This window comes from Dendropsophus ebraccatus, chromosome 5 (assembly GCF_027789765.1).
Source record: "Dendropsophus ebraccatus isolate aDenEbr1 chromosome 5, aDenEbr1.pat, whole genome shotgun sequence".
Lineage (NCBI taxonomy): Eukaryota > Metazoa > Chordata > Amphibia > Anura > Hylidae > Dendropsophus > Dendropsophus ebraccatus.
Genome location: NC_091458.1, coordinates 111701200 through 111724154, shown reverse-complemented (window position 1 = coordinate 111724154; position 22955 = coordinate 111701200). Strand labels below are relative to the sequence as shown.

Below are 22955 nucleotides of genomic sequence, written 5' to 3'. Positions count from 1 at the left end.
AGATGGCGAAGAGGAACATTGCATTAACTTGACCTGAACATCCGGGCATCAATGACCTAGGTCATGAGGGGGTTAAAGGACAACTCCCACGAAAAAATTTTTTAGCTTATTTAACACACATTACAAAGTTATATAAACTTTATATAACTTCCGCCCGGAAGTTAAAGAATATATACATTACCTATTACAATCGGCGATCATCACCGGAGGGATGGTGAGTATGGTGTCTGTGTGTGTCTGTGTTGTTTTTTTTTTTTTTGGGGGGGGGGGGGGTCCCGCGGGAGTTGTCCTTTAAGGACTATACTGTAAGTACCAAGCAACTTTTTATTTGTAGCTGTATTTCATCATCATTTCAATGGATTTCAATGCACATTGTTGCTATCCTGCCCTATTTAGGCCTCCAGCAATACAACTGTTGCCATGAACTCAATAACATTCTACTGATAAGGAGGTGATAACATTTTCTCAACCTACACAAAGCTGACAAGTGAACCACAGAAAAGCAGAATTATTAGTCTATTGTAACTGACCTTATGGCCAGTGTGAGGCTATGTTCCCACTACGAGAAAGTACCATCCTATATCAGGGAAAGGGGGTCGTCTTTTAATAATGACTACCGGTTATAATGATCATGATCATTATTTGTGGCCATCAATATTAACAGACAGTTGCCTTTACCAACTATGATCCTATAGTGGAAACACAGCCTGAAGGTGGAATACGTAAAGTCTTTTTTTTTTTTAAGGCAGACTGTGCACATGTATTTTTTTCATAGACTTTAATGTAGCGCATTATTAGAGAGCACAAACATTAGTTAGCACTAGTCTTTCAGCACCAGTACAAGCAAACAAAAGAGCATCTTGTGCAGAAGGTAAAACAATAAGAAGAAACAAATAGGTGCTGCAGTTACTGACAATGCTTTTCCCATCATTTTAGTGGATTCCTACAGAGTTGCAATAAAATACTACTGTGCAGTCCTGGAGTATCTCATCACCTGTACCAGATCAGTTCAAATTTTCTGAGACATTTCCTTTTTGGATATACTCCATAAACCACAAACAATGGATGGGGACAGTCAGTGAAATCCTATCAATTCAACCTGGTTACAAATGTGGGCACACAAATGGCACCCTCACTCTACATGCGCATGGCAGCACGGCCATCTCTCCTGATCGGTTGCGGTTTGAACACTCAGACCTCAACTGAGCAATACATTTGATATGTGCCAAAAGTTTTTTTTTCTAATTACAGAGACACTTTATACAGGCAGGAAAACATGTTGCAGAGTGTCTGAGGTATTTCACTGTCTGATTTATTCTGTATTGCTTTAACTATGTTTCATGAAGAGGGGCATAGGCATGCTTGGCCTCCAGTGCAGTAAAAGCATAAACTGTCAACATAATCACATATTTTTTTCTTATCAGGCTATGTTCACACTACATTTAACAGTGTCCGTTGCTATGCAATGGACACTGTTAAACTGCCGGCCGTCGGGCTGCATTAAGGACATTCCTGTTACTCTGTATCAGCTGCAGAAATGTTCCTTTTTTTAACATTGATTTGCAGACACCGTCAGGGGTGTGCCCGCAAATCAATTAGCCATTCACTTTAATGTAAAGTGCGGCCGCCACCGCACATTACATTGTGTGAACAGCTATTATTATCGGAGGCTGTTCACTGAACCACGTCGGGAAATAATTGGTAGATACATTATTTTAATGCCCGTTTACATAAAGCTGTGTGAAAACAGTGGGTAGCATTGCATTGCCTTCAATGTAATGCCACCCCTGCAGTAAAGAAAGTAAAGAGCACGGGGCATGGTACACTGCCTGTCTACACACTACAGTAGACTCCTGTAACAGAAGTGGCTTTTCATTCTGTGGTGCATGTGTTAAACCAATAATATGTTGCACAATGGAAGCAGCCTAATGGTGCAAGATAAAAAAAAAGGATAACATAAAATTATTTCCTCCAGGAATATGTGTTCCTTTAGAAAGTGTCTTTATAAAGTACTCGATTTTCAACTTTATACAATTTTTACTAAATTAAATTAGAATTTTAATACATAAAGAATTATTTGGATCCTATGCATGGTTCAAAATAGTCACTGTACAGCTATGACAGTTTGACTATAAAGCCACAAACTATAATAAGAAGCAATGGTTTACTTCGTCTATAAGATATGCACTCTCAGTTTTGTTCAACGATAATGAGAGCTCACTGTACTCTCCTAAATTCATTTTAATTAGCCTGTTTTTGCATAAATTTGCAGACGGAACATTTGTTAATACATGAATAGCTCCATATTGAGACATTCCCATTATAATTACTCATAAATTAGAAATAAATGGGATTAAATGAGTATTTATGCCAAATTTAACACACACATCTTTTTATTTTTAAATAATATCCCAGCCTTGTGCAACAATAATGTAGTATGTGGCTGACTCGGGGATTACAAAAGTATAAGATTATTGTATACTTCCAATAAAATAAATCACATGTGAAACCCATATGAAGTTGGACTAAAATTGTGGCAACACGTACGCTTATTGATGAGAAATGTCAAATAGATAAGGTAAGTTATTTTTAACCCATGAACTTTGTATGATTCAGAATCTGACATTGGAAACATCGCAGTCAAATCTTGTCTAGTTCAGAATAAGAATTTTAAAGGGTGCATATAAAAAATGTTAACTACTGACCCCATATCAGACCTCAAAATGATTCAGACCCCAGTCCACTACTTAGTTATTACATCTCTCCAAATAACCATCGGTTTATAATCACTGCTCCGCTATTTTCTGATGTTGCCCAGCATCAAGCTTTTTATTCATGTGTGGAAATATAAGGACATAGTGTGGCAAGTGCTTTAAGGTGAAGAGGATTAAGGTGATGGTAGCCATTATCTATTAGATCCGATTTGCATTACTCAGATATAATTCACACATTATATACATAGCATACACTCCCCTCTACATACAACATACATGTAGCATATGCTGTATACAGTACACTATGCATACAACGCTACACACATAGCTGTACAATAGAAATGAGCAAATCTCAAGCATGCAGCATTTGATTACCGGTGGCTGAAGAAGTTGGATGTCACTCTAGAGAGTCGTGGAAAACATGGATACAGCCAATGACTCTATCCATCTTTTTCAGGCAGCATCAGATTCTGACGTATATATTAAACTGACAGCATAGTCAATGGCTATATTTCCACTAAGTTTTTTCCTTTCTGTTTTTGAAAAGAAAAATGACAACCTTCATTTTGAGTCTAAAATGACGGACATCTAGCCATCTGGCCACCCGTCAATGCAATGATTGCTGTTTGTAGATTATTCTAGTTTAAGTAGACTGATTGGACTTTGGGTGTGTATTTAATTGAAAAGTCCATTGAATTTAATAGCAAAAATGGTGAAAAAAGAAAAACTGTGTGAACAACTAAAAAATAACGCCCAGTGTTTGCAAAAGACGTCTGAAAATAATTGTTATGATCATTACTTTGACGTCTGTGCAGACAACGTCCGTTATTTTATACACTGTGTGCATTGGACTGTCCGTCATTCCATTGACTTTAATGCATTGCAGCAAAACCAGATGCCTTTTTAAATAGAAAAAGGAGACCCCCTTTCAGTTATTTTTTAACCTAGTAGGAACATAGCCTGTAAGTGCACTACACACATGATGTACACGGAACATACCCGCACAGACACACACACACAACATACATTATGCACACAGCATGCACACAGTACTACATACATACAGCATACTCTGAGGAACATTGCATACACAGCACAGGCTGCACATGTACCATATGCACACACAACATAAAATACTAATAGACACATTACACACACACATAGACCCATACAATTCTCTTCTTTGTGTGATGTTTGGTTGCAGGAGTAACTAAGGGTCACTCCTTACACAGTTCTCCCTAACACCAGGCAAATGTAAGAGTGTGTTCACATATAGATTTGTTACAGACATTTTTGCAACTTCAGTGAATTCTATACATCTACTGTACATAGGGTTGTTTCTGTAGCATATGCATTGATTTATGTATGCCACATACAGATGTATAGAACAGCTGGAGAAATATCTGTAACTTCTAAACATACCCGTCGGCTGGTTTCACAAACAGCATTCTGAAACATTTTTGCAAGTTTTCTTTTTTTCCTTATTAAAAACCTGCAGCCAGATGTTACTTTAAAAATCCATATTTATATATTGGAAAGTCTATAGAAGCAGCATTTTTTTTTTTTATTTTTTTTTTTGGTCAATGGCATTTGAAAAAAATGTACTGTGTATTAGATTCCTGTTGTTTTCTCCAAAGGCTTTTTTTATGTAATACTTGGGCAACGTCTTTTCAGTCGTTACGACATAAAGTTTGCAGTCATTTCTTTTAAAGTTTTAAACAAAATTGACCAAAACATATTTACAAGTTTTTCTTTTTTTATATTGATACTGACAGGTAAAACATTTTAATTTATTTTAATACTTCCCACATATTTAGGTATAGCAGTAAATATTGAAATGAAGCAAACTGCAGTGAATACTAAATCATATAAGCATTTGTTGAGGTGAACGGCAGAACAGAATGCTTGGATAAAAGCTTTCATTGTAGGCTTGTATAGGTTTTCTTCTCTTGTCAATCACTTCATTAAAGAACTGACAGTTTGCACTTAGGCTGGGAATTAGGTGTGTGGATAGGGTCTGGTAAACCTAATTGTCGATAAATAAAAGAAAATTCCCCAGCATGATGGAAATGAGAAAAAGTAACTGCATGCGCAATGTTTTGTTTTCCATCTATCAGCCTTAATTTCTAGGTAGGTGACTGACAGATACGTCCAGGGTTTAACTATTTATGCTTTCCTTTTTTTCTTGGTCAGTTTTTCTTTTATTAGAAAAAAATTGCCTTCTACAGTCTCTTTCTCTAGAGAAAAGTAAAACTCAATATTTTCCTTACAGATATCATAAAGCCATGTAAAACATTAGACAAGTTTCACACTATGTTTTTGACCTTGCAAAGGTAAAATCAACACAAGCATCCAAACAACAGAGGTCACATTGCTATAAAAAAAAAATCAAGATTGATTGTATTGGCAATTGCAAACAAAAAATACAGCAGTATATCACACCAGATAAACGTGCCACAGTGTCTGATATAATCTTAGTCTAAAACTACTGTAGGATTAAAGATGCAACTGTATAAAAGGGCTATGTGATTTAGCTATACAGTACATTGTTAAAGATTATTTATTACTATATCATTGCTTATGTAGCTTTATAGAGGTTTTCTCCTCTCTCAGCAGCTTCAGCCCCCAGTGAGGCTCATAATTTCAGTTCCCTATCTAAGGCACACACAAGCACTAAGGCGAATATCTTAGAAAGTAAATTAATCTATCAATATGTTTTGGGAGGGAGGGAGGAAACCGGGTATCCAGAGGAAGCAAACATGAGGAAAGCATACAAAGTTCATCCACTCAACCTTAAGTACATTCAAATCAAAATTGCAAATCAATGAGCCACTGTGCTGTTTATTAATCCAACCTTTATTTCAACATAATGGGGGGGATTTATCACCATTGTTTTTGTTTTTTTATTTGTTTTTGTTTTACTCTGAACTTAAAGTGCACAGGAGAGATGCAACTATTTTTTTTTGGGAGGCAGAAGCTATGAGCTGAAGTTGATATGTGTCATAATGTATACCAATTTCTAGCATTAATTATGTTAAACCCAATAGCCTTCAGGAGCCGATGTCCTTCCATTAAGCTGTGGGGAGAGAGAAGGGGAGTTGCAATTTGTATGTACAAAGTGTGGCTTGCAGAAAAAAGTATTACTTTTGTAAGCCAGTTAATACTAGCTTCATAAATTCCCTCAATGTCTTCACTCTTCTGCCTGTAAAGTATTTTAAATGTTTTACTTTAAAAGCTGAGGTTGATTACATAAATCCATTTAAAGGTGAGTTTCACCTCAATTTGGCTTCTGACATGTCTCATAACTGCAGACATATTAATGCATTGTAGTATCAGAGGAGACAAAGTTTAGTACTTGTCAGGACAGGTCAGGATACACACAGATGACACAAAGACAAGTGCAGTCTTTATGCTGTCCCACACCCGCTGTCCCTGCCTGCTTTTCTAAGCGCATCCTAGGCAACACGGGACAACTTGGAGCCGTTCTCTAGGTGGGATAGGACACAAGACAAATATGAGACCAATATGAAACAAAAACAGCAAAAAAAATACACAATGGCGGGTGGTAAGCAAGCTAGGTTCAAACCAGAAGAGGCAAGTATTAGTCGCTAGGCTAACAGAGTGAATGAGGCAAACCAGAGGACAAAGATGCAGGCCAAGTCAGGAGACAAACACGTAGTCAGGAACACAAGTCAAAGTCAGGAAACCAATAGATCAGGATAGCAAAATCACAGGGTAAAAAAGTAGTAGTATAGACATACAATGCATACACTATAGCAGGCGTAAAAGAAAAAATTTCTTGGTCTGAGAGTTGATTGGAGAAGACAGACAAAAAACTAGATAGGAGATATGGGATGTCAAACATCGGCAAGGTACTGGTAGAAATCACTCCAGAAAATGCACAAGTGTTAACCAGAATTCAATTAGCTAGGCCAGGGTTAAGTTAACCCATGTTCTCACTAGAAATATATAGAATCATCCCAGCTGTGTTACCCGTAGTGAGGGGAGCTGCTGGGTATCCATGGGGAGCATCCTCGCAGCTTCAGCCCCCCCCCCCCATGCTGCCGGGGCACTGAGAAGCAGCAGCTGCAGGAACAGAGTTGAGCAGAACAGTGGGTGCTCACAGTACTATACTAAAAACAAGTTTCATACTTCAAGTCCATTTAACTTAATATTTTTTAAATTTAAAATGTTGACAGTTACACACAATTCTCTTAGTATGCCAGTAATAACTATGTAAATATACAAAATCTTCTATCTGTGAAGTTCCTGTTGTGTACTATACGTTTTTGAATGTATTTCTCTTGATGGAGGTCGTATGATAAGATACTCATGCAGCATTTGTCTTTTAGTATTCCCATGGCAACTATAGAACAGGCAAAATATTTATATTTATGAAGCAAACTAAAAAGCAAAACAAACAAAATTAAAAAAAGAAAGAAAAGAAAAGGATAACAATTTTTCTATTTGTCAGACTCCCATTGATTCAATTGCCAAAAAATGGATTGGATCGTTTTGTGTGAACATAGTAACAATAGGTTGTTTAAAAATAAAGCCTACATTTTTTTAAATATATATTATCATTATGAGTACGGGCCTTGATAAATATTGTGTGAATTTTGAGCTTTCGGCTAAAAAGGGCTAACAAACTATGCCAGGGTCTGACTAGGGTACTGTTGCGCAAAACAAAAAAATAAGTGATAAAAATGGCTAAAAAAAGAGGCTACCATAAAACCAGTGTAACCGCTGTAAACTGCTCAAAAATACCACAAAATACCACTTGATAAATGCTGCAAAAAAAAATATATACACTGTATGCAAAAACACCTCTTTGATCAAAATAATGTTACAAAGTTTATCATCCATACGCCCCTTTGTGCTGCTATATTATGAGGCTTATGTATCATTTGTACTGCTACGTTATTTTGGTGAAAAAGATGTTTTCGCACTAGGCGTATATTGTTTGCAGCATTTATTAAGCCATTTGTGCTATTTTTTTATTTTTTTGCACACAGTTTCTTTATTTGAAACGGGCGTACAAGTACGCCGGTTTAATAAATGTCCTATTCTTTCTATTACTCCTATCCTTCTAAATCTTGTTTGTTACTAACCCACAATACTTCTATGCATAATAGCGGTATCTGCGGTCAGAGCGGTACAGCATTAGCCTATGATCACACACATTAAAATAAAAGCTAAATACCACTGCTATTTTTTTTTAGTTAAAACAATGGCCCAGATTTACTAAGGTGTTTCTAGCAGAATTTTGGCTAGAAAACAGGCACACAGGACTTTTCTCCACATTTATTGTGCATTTTAGACGCTTTTCCACCTGATACAAAGTAGGTTGTGGTTTATGAAAAGGGATGTGGCTTAATTTGCGCCAGAACATGCCCCTGAATCTGGGTGAAAATTCTAGCGGACTTCACTAGAAAGTCTTTAAGTGCAACCAAAATATCAAACAGCCTGCAAAATCTGGCACATTTAAAGATTGTCTAGTCTAAGTTTGTACTTAAAAAGTTATACTAAATGTGGGCCAATGTGTGAACGGATAAAGAAAATGGCTGTATTCTGAAAATATTAAGCATATTTATTATTTGAACAGTTGTAATCAGTTACACCTATTATTTCATACTCTGTGTGCACTGACAGTCAGTTTCCCATTGACTTCAATGGAAGGAATTATTTTACTTTTACCTCATATTTTTTTACTATATTTAACATACAGCCACATTTATATCTCAGAATTTTACTTTAAAATATCCATATTACCTTTATTTTATGGTGTGTGAACAGAGCCTTACACTTATCTTGAATGTTACGTACTCCTGATAAGGCTTTTGGTACACTTACGCCAGTGTGAGAAAGAGGGTGTGTAAAGGGCAGGTGTGCACACTGCAACACTAAAAGTAGGGAGGGGATGAGAGACTGGAATTTTCATTTGAAATGTCCACAGAGCTCTGAACTTGTAGCTGTACAAAAATCAGAGAAAGCAGGTCTTAAAATAATAAGTGCAAGAAACAAGCCTCAGCAATATGGTGCAACCTTGGGTTATGTTCAGACCGTCAAAATGTCGGCCATTTTTATTGGACAGCCATCATGTAAAGACAAATACTGTCCGTTATTCATATAATAACATATGTTATATATATTGTTAAATGATGGCCGTCTAATAAAAATGGCCGACATGGCCGATGGCCGTCTAAATAAAAATACGAGCACATTCCATGGACTTCAATGCAATGTATATTTTCAATTAATCACGGTCGGTGTTGCAATTTGTTACAACGGCCGTGACTAATTGAAAATATACGTTGTGTGAACTTAGCCTTAGTCTTTAATAGTAGCTTTGTAGAACTTTGACATATCAAGAAGTTTGTTTGTAAAAACACAAGTTATGTTAAAATAACTGGAAATCATGTATGGCCGAAAATAATCCAAAGACGCATTGAGACCAGTTAAAGAGATGTAAAGTACAAGTTTCATGCTAATGTTTTAGTCCTAATGCACTGTCACATTTTCTGTAGACCTTTTGATAAAAAATTGCTACAAGACAGGCAGAATCTGTCATGATTTCTACTCCCCACTGGCAAATGGCCTTTTTAAGAATCTATTATTAAAGTTTGTTAATGTTTTATGTATTTAAAATGTTTCTCGCTGACAAATTAAGATGTACAAAATTGCTGGTAATAAATCTTCTGTGACTTGATTTGTTCTAACTTCTGCTCTTCAATATCTTTAATAGCAGCAAACAAGCAATGAGGTTATGTCAAAGTGGTGACATTTCAAGAACACAAGATTCATTCATTCATTGTCTCTCTCTTTCTCTCTTCATATAAGCTATGTTCCCACTACATTGTTTTTTTGTTTAAAAAAAAAGAGATGTCGTTGATTGCAATAAAATCAATGTCCGTTATTTTCTGCAGTGGCTGCATTGCATTGAATTCAATGCAATGCCGCACGCTGTGTTCCCACTTGGTTGTTTTAACGCCTATTCTTTAGAACGGACGTTAAAATAATGAACATGCCTATTGTTTCCGGCTGCTGTTCAGCAAACAGAGCTGTTCGCCGAACAGCATAGGGAAACAATAGCTGTCCGAACAGCTGTGACGGCGGCCGTACTTTACATTGTAGTCAATGGTTAATGGTTGAACTGCAATTCAAATGTAAATAGATAATGTTCCTGCAGCCAATACAGTGGTATCGGCTGCAGGAACATGCCAAACGCCGTCCGACGTCTGGCAGTATAATATCGTCCGTTGCTGTGCAATAGACGGTGTTATACTAAATGTACTAAATGTGAACATTTACATACATACAACAATCAACATTAATATGAGTTTATAACAATGATTTATTTATTACTGTGACCCTTGTAGGATAGGTAAGGCAGCAAGTAAACAACAGTGTATGTCGTGGAAACAAGGGAAAATGGGCAAGTAGATGGATTTGAATGACAAGGGCCATATGACTACATCAGAGGTCTTGTGGGTGTTCCTCGTATGTAGTAGACAGTACCTACCAAAGAAGGAGACAATCTTTAGTAAGTGGAAGAAAGCAGGGAGAACCAGCACTCAACTGCATGATACTCCTAGCTGGCTGTAACAATTGGTGGAGGTCTCAGGACCCAGCCACCAGGACGTAAAAACATTGGACAGGTTTATAGACATGGCAAACGTTTTCTGTTTAATGTATAAAACAGGAGTGTTGGGTAGTCGGCACTACTCCACACTGAAATGGGGGCAGGAGGATTGTAGTCTAGTCTACTTCTACATTATACTTATAAATTTTATTTTATTTTTTTAGGAAACAGAGGATGCTATAGAAGCTAAAAGGCCACATGTGGAAGGTATATTGTCTAAGGGATATCAACTTCAAGCTGAGAAATCCATGTCCTATCCTTTAAAGGTAAATATTAAAGCTAAAATATTAAAGCAGTAGTCAAGCCTTTAACACATATAACAGTGTCACGGGGGGGAATTCTGTTGTCAGAGGTATCTATAGAAAATCTTTTATAGTACAATATGTAAATGTTTATTATTAAAGGAAATCTGTCAGGAGCTTGGAAAAGCCTCTTTGACTCCTTGTACCAAAGAATAAAAGCATTTTTCTACATCTCGGAAGCAAAGATGGATATATGAAAGGTAATGTGTCTCCTTAACCCAACAGCTATCTAACAGTGTCATTTATATGTTACAAACTGCTAACACTGTTAGATAGCTGTTGGGTTAAGGAGACACATGTTGCCTTTCATATAGTGTATTTCCATCTTTGCTTCCAGGATGGAGAGAAATGCTTTTATTCTCTGGTACAAGGCATCAAAGAGACTTTTCCAAGCTCCTGAATAGCTGCAATATGTAACACCTTTTCTCTCTCCCCTTCCTGCTTGATTGACACATGGAAGCTGAGACTCAAGCAGGTTCAGGTATGGGGGGGAAGGAGTAAGTTGTTACAGCTTACTGCACTTCAGGAGCGCAGGAAAGTATCTTTGACTCTTTACTCTATACTGTAGCTTGGTTCACACAACGTTTTTTTTATTGCCGTTCAATCACTGCCTTTTTGGATGTCCATCATTTTGACGCCAAATAACGTCTATTATTTTGCAATAAAATCCGTGATTTAACCCCTTAACGACCACAGGCGTATATTTACGCCCTGCGGTCGTTAAGGACGTTCAGAGCGGGGCCGCGCAGCGGCCCCGGGTGCCTCTTGTAGCCCGGGATCGCAGGTATTAGCGGGCACGCCCGCTAATACAGTAATCAGATGCAGCTGTCAAAGTTGACAGCTGCATCCGATTACCGTTTGCAGCGTCATCCCTGGTGTCTAGTGGGGAGATCGCTCCTCCGGGACGTTCCCGGAGGAGCGATCTCCGTTACTGAAGCCTGCCGGGGACCGCTCCAAGATGGCGCCGTCCCCGGCTCGGCACTCATTTGTCTTCCGGCTACAGCAGCCGGAAGTAAACGAGTGCCTATCTCATGGATCTCTGCAGCATATCTATGCTGCAGAGATCTCTATGAGAGATCAGTGCACTTATACTAGAAGTCCCCTAGGGGGGCTTCTAGTATAAGTGTAAAAGTTAAAAAAAAAAAAAATGTTATTAATAAAAAGCCCCCTCCCCTAATAAAAGTCTGAATCACCCCCCTTTTCCCAGGTTATTAATAAAAGTAAATAAATGAATAAACATGTTTGCTATCGCCGAGTGCGTAATCGCCCGAACTATTAATTAATCACATTCCTGATCTCGCACGGTAAACTGCGTAAGCGCAAAAAAATCCCAAAGTGCAAAATTACGCATTTTTGGTCGCATCAAATCCAGAAAAATGTTAATAAAAAGCGATCAAAAAGTCATATATGCGCAATCAAGGTACCGATAGAAAGAACATGTCATGGCGCAAAAAAAGACACCTCACACAGCCCCATAGACCAAAGGATAAAAGTGCTATAAGCCTGGGAATGGAGCGATTTTAAGGAACATATATTTGTAAACAATGGTTTGAATTTTTTACAGGCCATCACATAATATAAAAGTTATACATGTTATATATCGTTTTAATCGTAACGACTTGTGGAACATATATAACAAGTCAGTTTTACCCCAGGGCAAATGGCGTAAAAACACATATCCACTAAATTCACAAAATGTGGGTTTTTTTTCAATTTCACCACACATTGAATTTTTTCCTGCTTTTGCAGTGTACTTTATGCAAAAATTCAGCCTGTCATTGCAAATTACAATTATTGGCGCAAAAAATAAGAGCTCATGTGGGTTTCTAGGTTAAAAAATGCAAGTGCTATGGCCTTTTATGCACAAGAAGGAAAAAAGGAAAACGCAAGAATCAAAATAGCCCCGTTCCTTAAGGGGTTAAAAAATAACGGACGTTATTTTGACTATAAATTACTGATGTTAAAAAAAAACGGCCGCCGGATGGCCAAAAAAAAGTGTAAACCTATCCTATAAAATAAAAGCATTTTTCTACAGACAGATATATCAAAGGTACCATGTGTCTCACTAATCTAACAGCTCACTTACATTGTCAGCAGTTTGGAATGTGAATTGCAGCTGACAGATTCCCTTTAAAGTATGTAATACACAATTTCCACTAAAGCTTGGCCCAATGTCAGCCCCACTCACCTGGCATAGATATTCTGTAGCTTTATGGCTATGGGTACTTTGTTAGATACTGCAGTAAAGAATAACCCACCGATCCTTCAAAATATTATAATTGGAGATGAGCGAACCTGGAGCATGCTCGAGTCCATCCGAACCCAATTGTTCGGCATTTTATTAGCGGTGGCTGCTGAACTTGGATAAAGCCCTAAGGCTATGTGGAAAACAGGGATACAGTCTTTGGCTGTATCCATATTTTCCAGACAACCTTAGAGCTTTATCCAAGTTCAGCAGCCCCAGCTAATCAAATGCCAAATGATCGGGTTCGGATGGACTCGAGCATGCTCGAGGTTCGCTCATCTCTAATTATAATGTCTTAAATTCATAAATGCCATAAGAAAGTCTTACTTTTTTGTGCCTTGATGCAGTAGTAAGTGCAGGGAAAAAAAGCATTTATAAGCATTTCCTGTAATAAATGTATATTAGTGATTTTTATACAATACTTTAATAAAAAATTTTCGCCAGACTTCTCCTTTAAAGGTCCTTTTTCACAAACAGAATGAGCCTAGAAAAAGTGGTGCAATCATTTGTTAATGGCTACTAGGCAACTGTAATGGAGAACTAAAGTCTTGCTCTACGACAATTCAGGATCTCAGTAAGAGGCAGCTCCATACTGCAACTCTGCTTCTAATTTTGTTTAGTGGAAAATGATAATTTTCATAATATTTGATTTAAATGTGAAGACCTTGTCAGCTTTGCAAATGTACCATTATAGCACTTTGTAAATAACTTGGAGCTATATTCTTGTTCCTTGGCAAGAGCACTTTATCTTTCGTTTTTGTTTATTGTGCCAGTGCAGATGGGTAGTTATTACAGATGCAAAACATGAAAACGACAACTGTAATTATCAGATGAATTATATTTTCATTTTCATGTACACTGGCAAGACATAACATTGGAAACACATGGCTATAATTGTATAGGTTTAATTGTACTGCCAAAACAGCCTTGACCTGTTATGCCTTAGGGTCCATTTAAACAGAAAGATTATCTAACAGATTATCTGCCAAAGATTTGAAGCCAAAGCCAGAAACAGACAATAAACAGAGATCAGGTCATAAAAGAAAGCCTGAGATTTCTCCCCTTTTTAAATCCATTCCTGTCTTTGGCTTCAAATCTTTGGCAGATAATCTGTCAGATAATCTTTCTGTGTAAATGGACCCTAATGCTAAGTTTACATGAGGCGATTATTGGCCCGATCGTACGATTAACTATTTCGAAGTAACGTTTTTTTTTTTCATAACGATCAGTGTTTAGACGGTACGATATATCGTTACGAAAAATCGTTTTGCGATCGCGGCCCGCCTGTAGCCCGCCCCCCCGGCTCGCAGCCCGGCCCCACGGTCAACCGCAGCCCCCTGCGCCGCCCTGATCGCCACTCCCACTGCCACTCCGATCGCCACCCCCCCGCCGCTCGCTCCGATTGCCGCCGCCCCGTCCACGAGCATATGTTACCTGCTCCGCGTAGCAGGTATTCGAAATCCCCGACTCCCCTCTTCAGTACATTGATTGGCTGAAGAGGTGAGCCGGGAATTTCAAACTGCTCCTCTTCAGCCAATCAGTGCTGCCATGCATTGATTGGCTGAAGAGGGGAGCCGGGAATTTCAAACGGCTCCTCTTCAGCCAATCAGTGCTGAAGAGGAGTACTGATTGGCTGAAGAAGAGCCGTTTGAAATTCCCGGCTCCCCTCTTCAGCCAATCAATGCACTGAAGAGGGGAGTCGGGGATTTTGAAGACAGAGGGGCGGCGGCAGGGGGCCATCAGAGCGGCGGGGGTGGCGATCAGAGCGGTGGCGGAGGTGGCGATCGAGCCGGCGCAGGGAGCCAGGCGGCGGGCGGGGCTGCGGGCGGCCGGACTATCGCGCGATGACTGTTTACACGGAACGATCGGCGAATATTTTGCTAATGACGATTTAAGAACATGTTAAAAGATCAAAATAAACGATTTATCGATCGTTCGCCGCATTTACACGTACAATTATCGTTCGAATTTGATCGTTAACGCGAAAATTCGCCTGATAATCGTTCCGTGTAAACGTAGCATAAGTTTCCAAAAGACATCAGAGGGTGTCCTGTGACATCTGTAACTAAGACGTTATCCCATGATAACTGTGAGTTGAGAGGTGTAACCTCCATGGATCTAGCTTGCTTTTCCAGCACACCCCATAGATGCCCCATTGGTTTAAGGTGGACCTGTGAGATGCCTGAATTATGAGATATATTATGAGCTTTAGAAGAGCCATGCAAATTACACGTAAAGCCCACAGGGTGTTCCCCTGGGCTGCAAAATCCCAGCTATGTTCAGACACTTTTTTCCTAACACCCCTATGCCCACAAGTAAACCCCCACTCTGTTTAGACTAAGGTTTCTTGGACCAGATGTTCTGCCTGCCTTTTTTTCTTTTTCTTTCGGCACGGCAGCAACATCTATAGGGAGAATTCTCTGTCTGATACCCATTGGGGCTCTGCAATCAGAGCCATGGACACCAGAAGCCTCAGGCTTCCTGTGTCCTGGTTACGGAGGCTGGTGGGGAAAAGGAGGAAGGTAAACTGAAGTCCCAAAACGACCTGGGCATTGAGGACTGCATGACCCATGGTTGTGAAAGGGTTAAGCCAGTGAGATAAAGCATGGCTGAATTAGACTTAGGGTCCATTTACACAGAAAGATTATTTGACAGATTATCTGCCAAAGATTTGAAGCCAAAGCCAGGAATGGATTTGAAAAGAGGAAAAATCTCAGGCTTTCTTTTATGATCTGATCTCTGTTTATAGTCTGTTTGTATATTTGGCTTCAAATCTTTGGCAGATAATCTGTCAAATAATCTTTCTGTGTGAATGGACCCTAACTCTTCACTGTCACAATTAAAAAGGATATTGATAAAATAGAATGGGTGCAATACAGAAATGGTGGATAGTGTGAGACATAGAACATATCAGGAAAGACTCAAGGATCTAAATCTTTATAGTCTACAGCAAAGAAAGGAAAGGGGGCACGAGATCGATACTTTTAAAAATGTCAAAAGACTGAATAAGGTTTAAGAGGAAAGTGTTTTTAGAAAAAAAAAACTAAACTCAAGAGCAAAGGGACACAGTCAGAGGTTAATTTTGGGAAAAATCAGAAACAACTTGAGAAAATATTACTTTACTGAAATAGTAGATGCTAAGAGCAAACTTCCAGTAGATGTGGTTGGTAAATCAACAATAACAGAATGTAAACCTGCCTGGGATAAACATACTGTATATTTATCCTGAGATAATAAGAAGGGAAATACTAAAAGGGCAGACTAGATGGACCAAGTGGTCTTTTTCTGCCAACATTCTTTTTATGTATTTAAGGTTTTTCTACTAATCTATATTACAGTGAATGCAATGTTTTATGATTGCTGTTTATTATTTGAAAGCACGGATATGCATATATTAGTGTTGCCAATTTTCAGTTACCTACAAAGTGGGCATCCCGTTGGTACCTTTCTCTTGGCTCCATGACCCTGCGTCTTTGGAATAATTGCTCTTCATTTCATGCTGACAGTGGCAGGTCTGTAATGCTGTCTGAAACCGCCTTGCTCTCAAGTTACCACTCCAGGCTGCCCCCACCTCCCCTGAGAATGATTTAAAGTAGATGGAGGTGGGAAAAGGCACAAAAAGAAAGGTACCTATGAGATGCCTGCTTTGTAGGTAACTGGAAACTGTCTGTGTGTGTGTATATATATATATATATATATATATATATATATATATATATATATATATACTGTATATGCTCCAGCAGCCCATAGTAATCAAGCACTGATCTTATAGATCAATACAGAACATATGTACCACATTGATCTTTATGAGAAATCAGTGTAGTTAGTATAGAAGTCCCCCAGGGGACTTCATGTTACAGTGTAAAAACAAAATAAAATGTTTTACAGTAATAAAAAAAATCCCAGCCCATAATAAAAGTTAAAATCACCCCCTTTTCCCATTTTATAAATAAAAATAAATAATTAATCACATATTTGCTATTATCGTGTTCAGAATTGCCCAAACTATTAAATTATGGCTTTCCTGATCTTGCACAGTAAATGGCATTGGCACAACAACCTGCCAAAGTGCACAATGGTTGATTTTTATTCACATCAAGTGCAGAATATTTGTAATAAAAGGTGATCCAAAAGTCGCATATATGCAAGCAAGCTAGCAATAGAAGGTACAGATTATAGTGCAAAAAATGATGCCTCAAATAGCCCCATACAACAAAAAAGTGTTATAAGGATGGTAATTGAGCAATTTTCATTTCCACTTAAATTTTTTACTTAAATTTTTATTTTTATTTTACTACTTTTAAAAAATTTAAACTCAATTAAAGTTGACCATTGTTGTAATCATACTAACTTGAGGAACATAGATAATATGTCGGTTTTACCATAAAGCAATTGGTATAAACACAAAACCCCTCCAAATTGAAAAAAGTGTTGTTGTTTTTTTAACACTATGGCCTTTTAAACACAAGGAGAAAAAAGCAAAAGTGCAAAAATAAAAATTGCCCTGGTCCTTAAAGTGACACTGTCACCTCCTTTTTGCATTTTTGTATCTCTACACAGGTGTAAAGGGTAAATTTAGCGTTTTTCATACCTTATTTCATATCATGGTGTTTGTTCAAGTAAAAAGTGTCCTTTTATCAACTGCAGATTGTATTAAGTGGGCGTGGCCTCGCGACATTAGCACCACTTAGCCCTGCCCACAATGGCACCGTTGTCCCCCACCCCCCTCGCCAGCCATTGGAACAGGCTGTCCGAAAGGTCTAGACCCCACCCCCTTTACGTCGACCAACCAATGGGCGTCACGGAAGCGTAGTCAACGGTGCGATTGTGGGCGGGGCTAAGTGGCGCTAATGCCGCGAGGCCACGCCCACTTAATACAATCTGCAGTTGATAAAAGGACACTTTTTACTGGAACAAACACCATGACGTATGATATAAAATAAGGTATGAAAAACGCTAAATTTACCCTTTACACCTGTGTAGAGATGTCAAAATGCACAAAGGGGGTGACAGTGTCACTTTAAGGGGTTAAAGAAATATTACTTGGCAAAGTCTAACAAGTAAAGTGAAACAAGAATAAATAATTAGTTCCCTTTCTTGCTTATGCTTCAGCCATGTGACCTTAACCAAGCTTTTTCTCTTCCCCAAAACATCCTTTTAAAAGAAAGCAAGAAATATAGAAATTCAGGGGTTTTATGGCTGAACGATTTTGACGTGTCGATTTTAAGTTAAACTAGTCAATCTCAAGCTTGTGCTGTTTTGACATATAAATATTTCTTCTGTTGTGTTTTTTTTTCTATTAGTTTTACAGAGAAGTACTTTTTTGATCTGTGTCTAACTTATAAACGTCACTTTTTAAAGAGCATTGTGAAAGTCTGTGGCCTTTTTTTCTTCTCATGGGCCTGGAGGAAATGCGTTGAGCATCTGACATAGAGCTGTGACAGTTAGGTATAGATTGTTTTTCATTCCCAATTGACTGTCTATGATAAAATGGCTAGGCAGAACTGTTTGAACAAAATATGCATGGGTAAATAGCTGCAGGAATAACTTTCTATTTCTTTCAAAGTACTGTATTACTGTGACAGTTGGAGATATTAATAGTTGAACATTTTAAGCATGAAAGCATTACGTGAGTCACCTTTGTCCTCTGCAGATTGAAGAATAAAGAGCAGTCTTTCAATTGTATAATGCATTGTATCCATCATCTCTGTTACCTATTTCTTTCATGATTTGTTACATCTAACATAGTGGTTTCGTTTATAATAAAATGGATCCTTTGTCCAGCAGATTCTAGATGGTCACTGATGGTTCCCATTGCTTTGAATGTCTTCTGTTGGAGCTTAAAATTTGTAACAGTTCTGCAGACTGTATAATGCCAGCATGAGCAAAAAAGCCACCAACAGAGGCTCATAACATATATGTGCACATGGCATTAATACTTTTCTGTTTTATTTTAATGTTAATATAGGGATGAGACAAGTTAATATGTAGCCTATGAGTAATATTTGCTTCCTGAAGCAAATTACACTATAAACTCGATTTATTTTGCAAAGCAAATTCCACGCAATTCGTTATCAAAGTCGCTAAATATGGCGGGCGCACATGTTTAGGTACAGTACTGTCACTTTGCAGGAGCATGTAGTGCTAGGTAGGGAGAAAAATAAAGAGAGATAGGGACCAAGAGGAGAGGATAGGAGGGTACATGGTGGGTGGTTTTCTGTGGGTGCTGTGAAGCCGGTGTCCACTCAAACTTATCTGTGGGTGCTGTTAAGGCAGTGTCCACTCAAACCAGTCTGCATGTGATATTAAAGTGGTTATCCAGCGCTACAAAAACTTGTTCACTTTCTTCCAGAGACTGCCCCACTCTTGTCTCCAGCTTGGGTGGGGTTTTGCTGCTCAGTTCCATTTAAGTGAATGGAGCTTAATTGCAAACTGCACCTGAACTGGAGACAAGAGTTGTGTTGTCTCTGAAAGAAAGTGGCCATGTTTTTGTAGCACTGGATAACCCCTTTAAGGCAGTGTCCACTCAAACTAGTTTGTGGGTGCTTTTAAGCCAGTGTCCACTCAAACCAGTCCACTGCTGTCCTGAGAGAAAATTGATTTTATGCTGCTGATCCACCAAGGTCCATTGTTGTCTGGGGCGAAATTTGAATGATTGACTGGTTGACTTTTTTTTTATTTAAAATTTTTCAATTTTTGACACTGTCACAACAATAGCTGATGAACAAAACATTACTATGTAATAGTCCTCCTATTGTAGCTTCAATTGTTTGGATGTTTAATTGAGATTCATTTGCATGTGATTCACGAGTATTCTCAAATCTGAATGAATATTCACGAACCTTGCAAAACAAATCTCTAATAACAATACTAACAATATTTTGATTATTATTTTTTACATCTAAATATACGTTTCAGAAAAGTCTGCCTGCCTGTCAGCCTTTACCCACCAATAGAAAGAGCTTAGTGTCTCACTTATTCTCATTGAACTCTCTAAATTAACATTTTTATGGCTGTGTGAAGGAAAGAAGGGGATCAGCAACTTTTCTCATGTGTCAAACCGTCTCTGAAGACACAAAAATGCCAGTGGTTCAGTATCCATTATTGTAGGTGTTACATCCCCTGTGTATGGATTGTTTGAACAGAACACTGTGTAATCCCTGGTGATCTACCAGTTTAAAGTTGAATGCATACAGTAGTTCTTGAGGGAGTTTTTATGTCAGCCACAATATCCATCCTTTTTATGTGCTCAGTCTGATTCAGGCTTTCCTCGGCTCTATAACTTGTTGTGTATGGTATCCAATAAAACAACTTAAAGGGGTTTTTCCATCCCAAATGCTCGAGTCCATCCGAACCCGATTGTTCGGCATTTGATTAGCGGTGGCTGCTGAAGTTGAATAAAGCCCTAAGGCTATGTGGAAAGCACGGATATAGCCATTGGCTGTATCCATGTTTTCCAGACAACCTTAGAGCTTTATCCAACTTCAGCAGCCCCAGCTAATCAAATGCTGAACGATCGGGTTTGGATGGACTCGAGCATGCTCGAGGTTCGCTCATCTCTAGCTTTGGTGTCTGAGGGTTATTGTTCACAGTAGACCTCAACACTGACCCCAGCTATGATCAGAAGATTAAGTTGGGGAGAGAGAAAAGTAGCAGCGAGATCCAAGCCCCTATGTAGTCTTATAGACATTGATAAAATTTGCAGTTACTTGGCTACAGCCAGGGAGTGGATGGCATGGTTACCGCACTCTCTCCTTGGCTATATATCCTAATCTCAGCAGTGAGAAGCTGCAATCAGTAACTTCTGACATGCCTAATGACACATCAAAAGATAATTTTAGTGGCTTTGACTTTTCAAGTTACAACTGTAATTGTTGGATGCTAGAATGAATAACACTTTGTAGACAAGTGGTTTTATAGGAAAAAAAAACATAATCCACTATGACATGACCTAGGAATCCTGCTTATAATTTGTTATATTTAAATGACAAGCAAATATATATATATATATATATATATATATATATATATATATATATATATATATATGTAAAGTCTGCCTTGTTTATCTTCTAAACTATTCAGTTTCATACAACCATGAAATTGTATCTGTTAGGTTTAATTCAATTTAAAAGTTTGTTTCATCTACCTAACAAATCTAATGCATACTTTCAACAGAAAAAGGTAGAAGATCTGAATAAAGAGTGGAATACAGTCAGTCTGTTACTTGAAGAATTGAAAAGAAGACCCACTTTGGCATCTTCTGGTAAGTTACAAATTAGAATGATCATGTATTGAAATTTCACTAGAGTAAGTAACATCGATTGTTGTCCATTATTTATTATATATCTTACATCTGAAAATTTTGATATTCATACCGGCAACATTTACTACATTATGGCTCAAATTATCTAAAAACAAAGATGAACCATGTATCTGAATTAGTCTATATTGTCAGCATGTCTACAGTCTAGAATTTTTATGTCATCACATTGTTATTAAATATTTTTTATCTTCTGCCAACAGATTTTAAACTTTAGTCGCCAGACAATCATGTGAGATTAACTAATGAGATGTCTCACTGAAAACCTGTATAGGGGGTATTAAATAGTAATACTTTGGGATTGTATTCATGTAGGAAAAGGAAATTTTACAAGACATCATAAAGAAAAAAAAGGTGTAATATATAATCAGAAAATGAACTATTGTTTATATCAAATGTTCATGTTAAACATAATATTTAACTTTAGTTTCAGGTCACTGTTTATATCTGTCATTACTGATTCTCATAATATCTGTTATGTATAGATAATTTTTCAGCATTCTTCTCAATATCATAAGAGGCAAGGTTTCACAATACCTGATGATCACAGCTCCCCCTTTCTCGGCACTACCCCAAAGCTTAGATGCCCCAATTCCAAGAGACAAATGGCCCAACTGCTGTAAATCCCCACCTAGGTGACACTGTCCACCAATTAAATTAAGAAATTTGGAGCAGACACAAACAAGTTTTATACAGATATATATAAAATGTGCAGCATCTAAGTTTTGAGGTAGTGCTGAGAACTACACATAGAGTAAGGGGTGGTGACAATATTGCTTTAAGACATGCAGTCGAATGGTGTTGCACCTCGTGTTTAACTCCTGCATTTCTGAACACTGGTTTTCTACCCCTCAACCGTGTTATCTTCCTCTGAACTCTCGATGTCACCCATCTTGGATGAGAGAATGTCATTTTGAGAGAAGAGTCTGATTTGTAATACACCATATTCTTTGTTCTTGGGTAGATACAGTAAGTCACCACTAGGGGTGTCTGGCAACTTATTTACAATCTATGCATGTTTATGTGGGGACTGACATACAGTAGATGTAATTAGAAAAAGCTTTTGGTTGATAGCTATCTCTAATGCCTGGGGTATATAGCTACGGATTGTAAATTAGTAAACAATACATTGTATGGCTTGTAAACTTTTTGCACACACATTTTAAAGAATCGAACATACCTCGTAACATAATACCTTCAGTATAACAGCTGTATGGAGTAAGTGAATTACTACAATTTATAGGTGCCTTCATTCTTATGTCATTTGTAAGCTATAATATATAAGGTCACTTATCCTCTTTACTTTACTTTTATTCTCTTGTTGCTGTTCTATTTTGAAAAAGTAGGTTGCCATATACAGTAGATTAGAAATTCAGTATTGCAATATGATAATATTCCAGGTGCTAGAACATAAAATCCAAATGTAATATAAAAAATGTGTCCAAATGGTTTAGGTGCATTATTCAAGAAACAGATGACTGTGGAGAATTTGTGTTTCTGAAAATCTCCATAAACATTTGCATACAGTTTTAATATAGCCATGGATTTCTCTATGCAGTACAGTATTTACCATACTAAAAAGAAATAATAGAAACCAAAAATGGGATCACCTGTTGTGATATAGACTAAATATGTAATCAAGCTTTAAGCTCTAAAATATCTTAGTATTTATTTATTTATTTTTTAATAAACTTTCTCTGTCTCGTGTTATGAAGAATCCTACAAT

At 37.8% G+C, this 22955-nt stretch overlaps 1 protein-coding gene across 12 annotated transcripts in view; it reads left to right on the top strand.

The window, feature by feature from the left end:
• Window positions 1–22955, top strand: part of DMD (dystrophin) — a 1858252-nt gene that overhangs the window by 1203226 nt on the left and 632071 nt on the right. For all 12 annotated transcript variants that reach the window (XM_069970999.1, XM_069971008.1, XM_069971005.1 and 9 more), the window contains 2 exons: window positions 10521–10622; window positions 21085–21172. In XM_069970999.1, the coding sequence (XP_069827100.1) occupies window positions 10521–10622; window positions 21085–21172 (190 nt within the window). The remainder of the gene's footprint in view (window positions 1–10520; window positions 10623–21084; window positions 21173–22955) is intronic.